The 13,463-nt window shown below is 26.8% G+C and overlaps 1 protein-coding gene across 1 annotated transcript; it reads right to left on the reverse strand.

Annotated features, from left to right (window-relative positions):
• Positions 1-4,853: 4,853 nt before the first annotated feature.
• On the reverse strand, positions 4,854-9,157 carry LOC110657028 (G2/mitotic-specific cyclin C13-1). The gene is made up of 8 exons (XM_021814079.2): positions 8,538-9,157; positions 7,840-8,072; positions 7,680-7,755; positions 7,379-7,455; positions 7,229-7,262; positions 6,969-7,118; positions 5,912-6,046; positions 4,854-5,327 (listed from the first exon to the last, which is right to left on the reverse strand). The coding sequence occupies exons 1-8, from the start codon at positions 8,997-8,999 to the stop codon at positions 5,256-5,258; spliced, it is 1,239 nt and encodes a 412-aa protein (XP_021669771.2). The 5' UTR covers positions 9,000-9,157; the 3' UTR covers positions 4,854-5,255.
• Positions 9,158-13,463: the final 4,306 nt, after the last annotated feature.

Genomic DNA, 13,463 nt, shown 5'->3' on the forward strand with positions numbered 1-13,463 from the left:
AACCAACATCAATTAATTATAACATTCATTTCATACATATGAAATGCATCATCCAAATGAGTTTTCACATCATAAACATTCGACATAAGATGGACTTGTCACTAGTGATTCCTCAGATCCAATATGCGCGACTCATATAAAGGCTCCTCAGGACTTCTGCTTTATATATCTAATGTGTCCAACTCATACAGAGGCTCCTCAAGACTTTCTCTCAAAAGTAGTGCACCAAGGGCTTATCAAACCTCACCTGGTCTTACCACCATAGATCATGCATGATTATATTATAAACATAACATATACATAACATAGAGGGAATTAGTGGCTCATCCAAATTTCATCATGTATCAACAACAATTATTTAAAAATGCATCATATTATGTTCTAGATATATACACAAGTAAACAATAAAATGATGCATATGGATAATTATGAATCATTTTTAAAGAATTTACATTTATTAGGGTTAGAATTACTTACCCCTTTTAGCCTATCAACCACTTAACACGAACAATAGCTAGCCTTGGATCCTTTGCTTCCCAAATCCCTCAAGTTTGATTCTAAAAACATCGAATCCTATAGAGTTATTCAGAGCTTTAAAACTCAATACATACATCACACATCTTATTTTATGCCCTTTTAAGCAAAGAAATTATGTTTTGGAAGCTTGTGAAAAAAGGCAGAATAGGCCTAGTAGAACTCAGTTCGATTGCCGAAGTCTTGAACTTCAGCAGTCGAAGTCTCAAGCTTCGGATAGCCTTATAGTCCAGTAGCTACTATGGTTGTCGAAGTCTTGGACTTCAGCTGCCGAACCCTTAAGGCTCATATGTCCCCTTTTTGTCCAATAACCACTATGGCTGCCAAACTTGGAAATTTTTCATATTTTCCCAAGAAACTGCATGTTTCAGCTGCTGAAATAATGGTTTTCAATAATCAAACCTAGGAATTTCTAGAATTCCCAAGTCAAGAACCTGTAGAATCTATCTCCCAATAACACCCAAACTCACCCTAAGTTTCCAAAACACAATTCAAGCATATAGACACAAGTCTAGGCCCAAAAACAACTTAGAATCAAGCTCCAAACACACATGAAATTCCAAATTGAACTTGAATTCAAGATTCAACCAAAACAAACATAACATCATCAAGGATTTCTTGAATCCAACAAGAGAAACTTGCCATTTAAGGCCTAAGGAAACTTGAAATCAAGCTTAAACTCATATGCAACCACTAAAAGCTAGAATTCCAAGCTATATTAGTTTCACACGTCACATTTAATAAGGAAAACACCAAGAACTCAACATGCAGCCCCATTTTTAACCTATCATGCTTCAAAACTCCTCTAAACATACGTGCATTCAAAAAAACCAACTATCTAACACATCTAGATATACTTATATTATTCTAGAAGATCAAAAGGAAAAGGAATTTACCTCTTTCCCTTGAATTGGAGAAGGGAGTGAATTGGTGATTCTAGCTTCAATCCACTTTCACCAAGCTTCCCTTTAGAAGAATCAAGCTTCAAAACATGAAATTGCCAAGAAAATCTCCTTAGAATGCCCTTACATGTCTAAAAAGTTGAGAGAGAGAGAGAGAGAAATGAGAGTTCAAGTTACTTTTAGACAGAAAAACAAGTTGTTGGCCTTTTATACCCTCACTGTCGAGGGACTTTCAACTGACGAAAGTCATAGTTCCGGCTGCCGGAGTCCATTCTGTCCAAAAGGGATTTGAATAGTAAAAAGGGATTTCGACTGCCGGAAGTCCATACCTTGGCTGCCGAAGTTTCTTCTACCCAAAACACTCTTAAATACTTTTCTTTAGTCAAAACTATAAAACACTTGCATTCTTAAATATATTTCAAACACATTACACATATAGTTACATATACACTTCTACCCCTATTCCATTATTGGTGGAAACTTCGAATTTGCTAGAATATTCCATCTACAACAGAAATTCCAACGTCAGGAATTGATGGGTGTTACATAATTATTAAAAATATGGATTAATTATTTTAATATCCTTAAAAATTTTGCTGAAGCATAAAATTATCCATATATTTTGTAAATTGATCTTTAAATATTATAACTATTTACAAATAAGCTTTTATTATTTTATAAAATTCTATGTCATTATAATTTTGCAATATTTTCATATATTATATTATATTGTTTTTTTTATATATATATATATATATATATATAAAATAAAAGTAATATATCAAGGACTAAATTGTTTTTGGATTGAAAATAAAGTTAAATGCATTTTGATCACTTTTGCTAAATTTAATGGAGAATTAATGGTGATTCTAACGGCAGGGATTAACTTGCAAGTTTATTAAAATATCAAGAATTAAATCACTTGATATTAAAATTACATGTTTTTTCATTTTCATTCCCACAACTAAAGGAATTATCATTCCCCTTTTCAACCTGAGGATTAATACATAAAAATATGAATGATTATCTTGTTAAAAACTAAATGCTCAATTTTACCCATGTATTTATTAGGATGTTTCAATTTTTATATTTTCATATTATTAATTAAAATAAAAATATAAAACTAATATTTATATATTTTAAATAATTAATTAAAAATAAAAATAACAATTATAATGACAATTATGTAATGAAAATATTTTTATATTTTAAATAATTAATTAAAAATAATAATAATAATAATAAGTATATTAATTAAAATAATAATAATTAAAATCATCTTAATAATTAAAATAATTAATTAAATAAAAATAAAACAATTATAATAATTAAAATAAAAAACTAATATTATTTTTATATTTTCATATAAATAATTAAAATTAAAAATTATAATTATAATTAACTATATCTAATTAGAATGAAATACAGTATAAAAATATATAATCGATTAAAATAAAAATTTTGAATATAATTAACTTAAATTATTTAAAGTAAAGGGGTGAAATATATATTTTTTTATATTATTTTTATTTTTACTAATAATTAAATAAAATTAAAAATTATAATTATAATTATAATTAATTCAAATTAAAAAAATATTATTTTTTATATTCTCTTATAATAATTAAAATTAAAAAGTAATAATATAAAAATATAATTTTAAATTAATTTTCATCAGATACAAAATAAGTTTAATTCTAATTCTACAATTTAAATATGTAAATCAAATACCTTAAAAAGGAATCTGACTCTGATATCATAGTGAATCAAATATAAACAAAAATTTACTATTTCATTTTTGAATCCGCTCGATTTCGATTTTAATATTGTTTTGATTCTAATGTGAGAACCAAACGGATTCTAAATTGTTTACAAAATAAAATCTCAAAGACTAAATTATTTTTAGATTAAAAATAAAATCAAGGGCATTTTAATATTTTTGTTATAATTAACATAATTAAAATTTTAATAATAAGAAATGGCTTGTAAATTTATTAAAATATTAAAAGTTAAATTATTTAATTTTAAAACTACAGATATTAAATTATAGATTTAAGTAAACGTCGAAAATTAAATTGTAGTTTGGCTATCGTATAATTTGGGACTTCATGTGTAAACAGCCTAGCTCCCTAGTATCTAAAACACAATTCATAAATATAAATTCGTACAAATTATTTTATTTATTTATTTTTGTATCATTTAACACGGCCACGAGGGAAGAGTATTTAATACAAGGAAAGCCAAGGTGAAAGCATGCACGAATCTTAATGGTGGAAATTTTAAATTAAAGTTGGCCAACAATGGGAGTGACCAAAGCTGCTAAAAACCAGCTCAAGTTAGATAATCATAAAGATTGAAGCTTTCAAGCTGGATGATACCAATAACAAAATGCACATATTCAGTTCAAATTATTAAAGCTCAAATTATTAAAGCTTCTTTTGAAATAGAACATTTGCAAGTAAAGAAGTAAATTAAATTTGTACACAATTATTTTTTATTGTTTTAAATAATTTTTTAAATTAAAAAGAAATAATTTTTTTATTTTCAAACATGAAAATTAAAAAAAAAATCAATTGAATCAAATCTTTATAAAATTTTAGTTTCTAAACATATCAACAAAAAGATATGAATAATATAGAGAAGTGCCATTTACATGTTAGTATGTGTATTTCGCACTTTGAAGCTTTAGGCAAGGTGTTTGATAATGCTAAAATTAAAAATTTAAGTGTTGAGCGTATTTATAAAGAGTTTGAGCTCATGTGAAGATAAATTTATCAATTGTTAGATTAAATTTTTATATTTAGATTCGTACACCCTCTATATACACTTCAATTAATTCTCTATATATCTCAGTTTAAATATCTAATCTAACAGTTGTTAAGCTCCTTCTCACGTGAATTCAAACTTATATTAAATGCACCCTTAAGTATTTAATAAGTCACAATAAATCATGTATTCGGTCGTACCAGTAGCGGAATGCTGATCAATGTCAAATCATGTATGCTGTCCAAAAGATTGGCTTTTGTTAGAGAAGGAAGAATTGCAGTAAGCAAGTAGTTGGTAGGAGGGATGGGGAAAGGAATATGAGGTGCGAGGATGATAGTTTTAATTAAGGTGTTAGCCAAGGAATTGCATTTAAGAATTTTTCTAAATTTCTTAGAAATTTTAAATCCTTTTATTATTAAAAATGAATAAAATTAATATTTTATGTTTTTTAGCTAAAAAAGGACTCATGCAAAAAAATTTTAATTTTAGCCTAATTGAAACTTGGCCTAAAGTGGAAGGGGGTGATTTAAGCTTCATTCCATTAAAAGTAATATTAATGAATTTTAGTACAGTAATAATAATATTAATGCTGTCGTCAAGACTATAAGGTTACGAATTTAAACTCATTCATAACCAATGAACCAGAAAAACTTAATAAAAAGATATACAATTGAAGAAATAAAATGTCCAAAATGTTAACTTGATACAAAAATAATAGTTTTCTATGAGGGTCACCAAAGCCAATATCTTGTGTGCCTCAATCTAATTAACATGATCTACAGAAGCAATAAAAAAAAATACTGTGGCTTTTAGAATTCTAAGATCAAATTCAACCAATAAAAAATGCAGAATCCTGGTAACAATGGTTGCCACAGTACTTCATTCTAACAATGTCAAAATTCGGTCCCCCAATTTCAAACCAACCAGTTTTCAACCAGAAGTTGACTTTTGACAGCCTCAAATTTAGCAAGAACAAGAGAACAATAGATTATCAGATCCCTAGGAAGAAACAAGCACTACTTCAAAGTGAGCATCTTCGAGTCTTGTGAATCATTATTCATCAATGGCCTCAAAGTAATGCTCAGGGATCTCTATTGGAGAAGACAATGTCGCCACACACTTGAACTGTTCCCAAAAAAAAAAAAAAAAAAAAAAAACAAGGAGGAGAATGTCACATCAATTTTTGTAAAGAAATTGCAAACTCACTAAATGTTGCAGCAAAAGCGATTCTTGACATTGGAAGAAATCCAAAGGATTATCATCCTGCATCAAACTCATCAGGTTATCAAATTGTTTAGGTGTCTCAAAATCCTGGTTAGGCTTAGACCCATTTAGAAATACTTCCTATTAGGGATGAAATTTGGTGTCCAAGTTACTTTATGGATAAGTGTTGCTTGGAGTGACCATTGGCCTAAACACAGGGCAATAAAAGGGAAGGTTAGAGGGGAATTCTTCAAGAGTGGGTGTACACGGGGTTGTGGGATTGGCTTAGGGAGTAAACTCAACGATCTCTTGTTCATTTGAATTCTCTCATAGTAATGCAAAAATTCTTGCGTTTTTTTCCTTAATTATTTATTATTTATTTATTTGTTATTCCTATTAGTTTTCCCCACGAGTAACTTAATTTTTGATACATCCGCAGAGTGAATAACACAAATGAATGAGTGCCCACAAGATGAAAAGTTTGCAAGGACCACTGACTAGATTACCTTGTGCTGTGAGTATTTGTCCCTTACTGCTTGCGAAGCGCTTGCTTCTCTTTTTAATTGCAGGTCATGGATGGCAATAACACATTCCTTCAAGTCAGATGGTTTGTAACCTGAACAGAATTGCAATGACGCACTCTGCCAAACATGCAAGATAATTACTAACAGGAAACATTCCAAAATTAAGCAATTTTAAACAATTTTTATCTTTATCATCTGTCATGCAGTATCTTATAACTTATTCACTCCTGATTGTCACAAACATTTCCATTTTCCAGATATTGAAATTCATTAATTTTTTGGCTACCAACTTTAATGCATGTCCGCAAGTTATTATTTGCCTAAACTGAGTTCATGTAGACCAAAAAGATTTTGGGTCCAGGAAAAATTGACAGAATTAATTTAATTCGAAATTTTGGTTTGATTTTCTTGGTAAAAGGATTCAGTTTGGGTTTTAATTTTAAGAAATTCAGTTTATTTGGTTTGATTCGATTTCTGTGGAAAAATTATTAGAATTGAACCAAAGAGTTTTTTTTTTTAATTAATTGTTATTAGGTCTAAAACAAGAGTTAAAATTTACTAAAATTGTATTTCAAATAAGTCCAAAAAAAAAAGCCCAAGATGAAATTCAATTGATGAATCAAACTGAATCAAACCAGTAAGGTTCAATTCAGTTTTCTTCCTAATTCGGTTTGATCTGCTATAAATTTCAGATTTTCAAACCTAACTGACTGATGTTCACCCCCCTAAATAGGGATTGATTTCACATACAAAATTGGTAGGTCCCAAATGAAATGTCTCTTGATAGATACCCTTGGGTCTATGATTAGGTACATATCAATGATATGTACATGCATAAACAATTCAAATAAAATATACCATCAACTTCTGAGTTTATTGTTGGTTTTCTGTGTTCCTAAAACTTATCATGGGCTCTTCCATGATCAAAATCTCCAAATGTGAGAAATGACTTGTTTTCAGAAGCAAACTAATAGAAACCTTAAGCATAATTAAATATAGTCCTTTTACTTTTGGGTGAAAATATAATGAAGTTTCTTACCCAAGGATGCATCTTTGGTTGGATTGTGAACCTTGAAAGGAAAACAGCTGATGCAGCAATTATTGACGGTAAGAAGCGAAGACAGTGATAATCTAGCAAACTTAGTTCCCCAAGAAAACAACTCAAGAACTCAAATTGCAAATCAGGAGACTGGAAATGCATGCAGTATGGAGTTAACAGAAATATACAGAGGAAAGATAAACAAGAATAGGAATTAAAAAAAAAAAAATTGAGGTCTAGAAAAAAATTGATTGGCTTACTTTGCAATTCTCTTGAGCAGCTTTTGTTAATATCCTGGAAATCCAACATGAAATTTGTTGTTAGTTGCATTTATTATCAAGTAGCAAGCATACACCAGGGAGAAGGATCATGGATGCAAAAACCTACAACTAAATTGTCAAAAATCTTGCCTGAGAAAATTTTTTGTTGTAGGAGTACTCATTTCATAATTCAAGAATTTAAGTACATCTTTCTCCATATTGACTACCTGCACGTTTACTACAGTCAATCAATCAGCAAAGAATACAAACCAATTGCTTAGTTTAATTGCCAAAAATGTGAAGAAAAAGAAAACTTCTACAATTTCTAATAATAAGTAATTCCTAAAAGCTAAAACACTGAATTTTTTACTCAATTTGGACTGACACAACTGCTGGCCTACTTAGACAGTACCATTTTTTCTCGTTGTCTTGAGGATAGAAACATATGTACCTCTTCCTTGGTGTAAGTGTTATCTGTTATATAGCAAAAATCTTCAACATGTGGAGGATTAATCTCTTCATATTTCCTGTTACATAATCATAATCTTGAATGGAAGGGAGATAAGCAATAACCAAAAACCAAACAACAATAAAGGGTGTTATTCATTTACGAGGCAATAAGCATGCAAGAAACACCAAGAAGCTGTAGATTGCTCCTGCTCAGAACTTGCAAAGAGAGGTATCTGTCAACATAAGTTACAGTGAGATAAAGGGTGTCGGAGACAAGCTTGTACTCCTCAGCAACTTCCACCAACCAGTCCACTAGAACTTCTCGCATTTTCACTGTAATATCTGTCTGCACTTCAGTCATGTAATTAGAAACGCACCTTCTTTTGTCCTCCATCTGAATAATCAACCATCATTTTCAGTCATGAGAATTCCCAGGTTCCAACTTAATTTATCTTTCCAAATTTATATTGAAATGCTCTGAATTTATCAAATATATATGGGCACATACGCATACATAGCTTCAGAACTTCACTATTTAACCTTTTCTTAAAAACCTCTCAATATAAGTATGTGTGTGTAGAAAATTAACGAAACACGTCCCTTTGCTTTGTTAATTTCTTGCCAATCAAAACAATAAATAGCATCCAAAACCCAATTTTAAGCCCAAAAAAAAAAAATTCTACAACAAAATGGAAAACCCACATCAACCAAAGATAAAATTCCCATCTCTTTTATGAGTTAATGCCAAAATTCTAGTTCCTCTTATTTTTCATGCATTTCTCATTAAACTAAACAAAACCATGGAATAAGAACTCAGAAAACAAATTAACAAAAACAACAGAAACATGTTAACTTGTACCTCTAAGGAATGAAGATACCCATATATGGAAGATGAGTAAGAACTTTTCCTGAACTCCAAGTCCTGAGTCGACCCACTGCTATGCAAGTTCTCAGGGTTGCTTTGATTGCTGGTCTTTACATTACATTCGGTCTTCTGATTGATCTCAACATCCGAATTCTGAGTTGACTCAGAGGTTGACGAGTTCTCTGGATCTTTTTTATTCCTCTTCTTCATTTGGCGTCTGGGCTTGGCTCCGGTTTCAACATCTGAGTTCTGAGTTATCTCCTTCAATACGCATTCAATCTTGCAGGTGGTCTGGTGATCCAGGATCCGAGTGGACTCATTGATGATACTGGGAGTGTTGGTGAGCTCTCCAAGGGGGACTCGCTTCTTGGAGAATTGCAGGGAAGGAGCAGCCACAGAGGCCCGCTTCTTCGAGGATGAGCGGGCGGACTTGACGCTACTCTCATTGTCGCCCATTTGGTTTGTTGGAATGGAAGTTAATTTGGAAAATGGAAATAGGTTTAATTAGGGTTTCCAACGAGGTGGGCGTAGGAGAGAGATGAGGGCATGGATACAGAGAGAGGTGAAAGATGCCGCCACTTTCACCATTTGAAAAAAGTTTTTGCCGCCTTTCGTTCAGCTATCAGGCAGTTTCTTAGCGTGATCGCTTTTTTTTTTTTTTTTAATTGGATAGAAAATGTAAAACTAGTTTTTATTTAATAATTATCTCTAAATATTTTAATTTTAAATTTAATATATATATATGTAAATTAAAAAATATTAATAAAAATTGATACTTGCCTTCACCATTAATTCAATATTGATGTTTTTTCTTAAATAATAATTTTATTTAAAATTTTATTTCAATATATTCTTTTAATTATAAATAAAATTATTGATATTAAATAATTCTTAAATTAATAATTTTATAATATATTTAAATTTAAAACAAAATATAAAATAAAAAATAATATATTTAACATAAATTAATAATTCATTTTATAGATAGTATATATAATATATAATTAATATGAATATAAATTACATTTATTATGTATTTTAAAAATTTTTGAAATTTTAAGTTTTTTTATTATATATAAATATATATAAAATAGGTGTTAATATAATATATATATATATATATATATATATATATATATATATATATATATATATATATATATATATAAGCTAAAGACTCAAAAACCGTTAATCAAAATTTGACATTTGTATTTTTCATTATTTAAAACTTACATAATTAAAAATAATAATTTCTTAAATTTTATTTTAATTATAAATTTAATTATATTTTAATTTATTTTTTAATTATAAATTTAATTATTAGTATTAGATAATGTTTATCTTAATAATTTTATCCTATAATACATAATTATTAAATTTGTAATATGTAAGTATTTAAATTTAATAAAATATTTTATTATATTATTTATAAAAAAAAAAAGCTATATCATCGATTATATTTTTATAAATTGTCACTATTTTTTATTAACCTAATAATTTTTTAATGTAATTATTTTGTGAAAAATATGTACTGCTTTAAATAAATTTATTCAATTAACAAAATAGATCGTCCATCTGCTTACTCATCCTCATCTTCTTCATAGGTCACCGCCAGAACTCCTCACCTATTCTGCCTCCCTCTCTTCCTCATTCCATACTTTTGACACTCGAGAAAGTTAAATGTTCTACTACTGTTTTTTCTGAACTTTTACTCCAAATTCATGTTGAGGCAAGAGGAAGCATAATCATAGTCTTATCTTATTAGTTTTTAAGCTTACTGATCGGATGAATACTTGTGTTATGAATATTTTTGTTCATGCTTGCGCATTGTGCTTTTATGCTGTTTGGGCATGTGCGCTTTAGCTGCATGATATTTTAAGTTTCAACCATAAAGTTTTTGCTGCTTATTTGGCTATTGCTAAACTTGTATCCTGCTTCTCCATGGCAAGTCTGAGTTCATATTTTATAAATCCAAACTCTAAAGGCCAATGTGGTTGTGGCGAATCTTTCATGACACCAACTAGTTAATGCTAGAGCTGCTAAGTAAGTTCGCAGTAAAGATGGCAACGGGTCAAATTTTTATGGGTATCTAATTCAATCAAGTTAATAAATTTTGGTAGTATATAATCGATTTTAGAATATTTTTGAGTTTAAAATTTAATACATATTATGGGTTTGGATTGAGTTCGGATTTCATGTGTTGATATTTGTTACTCGAACCATTTATATAAATATTTAATTAAATATAAAATATATATTGTTTATAATAATATTTATAAATTTTTACATATTTTATTTTATATAAAACGAAATTGAAATATTTATAGAATTATTAAAATTTTTAAAATATAATTTATTAAAAAAAAAATTTTATGTAGATTCTTAATTAAAATATATAAAATTTAACTGGTTCAAGTATTTTTCGGATAATAATAATTGGATTTGAGATAAATTCAAGTAGTTGATAATGGATTTTAACCAAATTTAGAATGAGTTCGGATTTTAAAAATATTAATTAAGCTCAGGTATGATAATTTTTACGGTATCTTATTTGTTGTTATCCTTGGTTAGCAACACATAAGACTTGTGATGGGTTGAAATGTTAAAACTATTTAACAGTTAGAGTCTTAGAGGGTTAAATCTGCTTTTCAAGGGCGAAAAAAAAAATTTAGATACCGTAAAAAAAAATTATTTGAAAAAAACTTTTTATTATTTTAATGTTATTATTACTAAATTTTATTAAATTTAATTTTAAATTGTTTTTAATTAATATATTCAAAAATATATTTTTCTTAACGATAGCTCTACCGGCAATACTAAACAGATCAATTATAACCAGGGGCGGAGCCACGTTGTAGCCAAGGAGGGCATTGGCCCCTGAAATTTTGGAAAATTTTAAGTATCTAATAGTACTTAAAAAAAAAAAATTCTATCATTGTATTAAATTTTGATGAGTATGTGACCTTTAGAGTTTTAAAAATTTTAAGGGATTAGATAGTAATTTTATAAAAAAAAATCAAATTATTTATTAAAAAAATGATAATAACAATGAAAAATAAATTCTTTTACTAAAAAAATTTAAATAGTTATTATCTCTTACCCTGTATTCTTCTTTAATTTTATTTCATCATTTTTCTCATCCAATAAATCTACAATCACTAATTTTTATTCTTTAAAATTTAAATTATTAGACAATATCATTAAAGTAAAGTCTAACATAATTCTCTCATTATTTTTTTTATCAATTTAAAATATTAGTAATTTTTTTCTTATAATCTCGTTACTATTTTAGATTTTTTTTTTCTTACTAAAATGTCTTCATATTCAAGTTAAAGAAAAAAAAATTATTTCATAATATTAGAAGTTTAAACATGTCATTTATTTTATTTAATCTATAATTTTAATTGAATTTACTTTTCATAATTTAAAGAAAAAAGATTTGAAATAAATTAGACAAATTTTTTAATATTAGGCCATCAATATATTTTAGGTTTAGCAATTCACAATATTAATTATTCATTATATTTTTAAACTAGTAGTAATTCTATTTAATTTTTAGTAAATCAAATTTAAAAAATAAAATTAAAGCATTTATTTTTATCAAATATTTTTATTTTGTAGTTATGAAATGATTTTATAGTTAACTATATAGAATTATCACCATTAATTAATTTATTTCTTTAATTAGTATTTAAATAAGTAATTTATTAATAAATTATATATTTTAATTGAATCTCTCTAAATCAAATTTCACTGATTATAACCATTCAATAATGTTATATGGCAAAACACTTGCACACCTAGTTTCCCCAGCAGATGGTATTACTACTGGCTTTCAAATTTATATCTTTTGCTAAATATGAAACCAATAGTGTCTTCAGTCAATGTGTTCCCCTGAATGTTTGTAATAAAAAATATTTGTGTACTGTTAATATTAAGAAAGAAAAAAATGATTTGTTTTGGGGGTTTCTTTTAGGGATATGAATTATTTAATTATAATTTAGTAATCGAATTAAATTAATAAAATATAATTATTTTGATAAGAGTAAATTTAATTTAATTATTGATTAATAATTATAAAAGTTTTTAATTTTTTTATTTTATAATCTTTAATTTAGTAGTCGAATAAATCGAAATAATAAGTTTTTTTATTAATTAATATATTAATTATAATTTTATTAACAATTATTATTTTTAAGATTTTGTAATAATATTTAACTTATACTTATTCTTTTATCAATATTAAATCATACTTATTATTTTTTATAAATAAAAAGATTATAAATTATTTTTTTAATAATTAATTAATAATATAAATATATATTTTATTTTTTATTAGTTTGATTATAACGATCGCTAATCGAATTTTTTTTTTATTTAAATTTAATTTTTTCTTAATTTAAATTTATTTTAATTAATAATTTTAAATTCAATTAATTAAAAATTCAGTGATTCAATTTTGTTAACCTAATGCCACCCCTAATTTCTTTGATAAATAACTCATTTGCTTTGCTTTATTTATATTTTTGAGAAGTATGTAAATTGTGATTGGATAGATTTAAATGTTTTATATAATATAATATTTTGATATTAAATTCTTAAAATATAATATAATATAACTTTTAATATATAATTTCACTTAAAAATAAATATAAAATATATTTTATATAATAAATAAAAATATTTAAATATAAAATTTAAATTGATAGACTATTTTATTAATTAAATAAAATTTTAAGAATTATATTATAATTTATTTTTAACTTTTTAAAAATTAATTTAATACATTTGGTAACACGTTATAACGCACATAATTTAATTAGCTTTAAAATTTAAATAAAGTAACCAACTAACCATAAGGCCATCAAAAAGCGGTTCAACCCGAATCCGACAATGATGTCAAATAAATTTGCACTGCAC

This window comes from Hevea brasiliensis, chromosome 14 (assembly GCF_030052815.1).
Source record: "Hevea brasiliensis isolate MT/VB/25A 57/8 chromosome 14, ASM3005281v1, whole genome shotgun sequence".
Taxonomy (NCBI): Eukaryota; Viridiplantae; Streptophyta; class Magnoliopsida; order Malpighiales; family Euphorbiaceae; genus Hevea; species Hevea brasiliensis.

Bases quoted from the DNA above. Each gene is read 5' to 3' on its own strand.
- LOC110657028 (XM_021814079.2), bottom strand. From the start codon at position 8,999: ATGGGCGACAATGAGAGTAGCGTCAAGTCCGCCCGCTCATCCTCGAAG. The intron at 8,073-8,537 runs GTACAAGTTAAC...TTGATTATTCAG, and splicing joins GGTATCTTCATTCCTTAGAG to ATGGAGGACAAAAGAAGGTG. The intron at 7,756-7,839 runs GTAAATGAATAA...ATTATGTAACAG, and splicing joins TCTTGCATGCTTATTGCCTC to GAAATATGAAGAGATTAATC.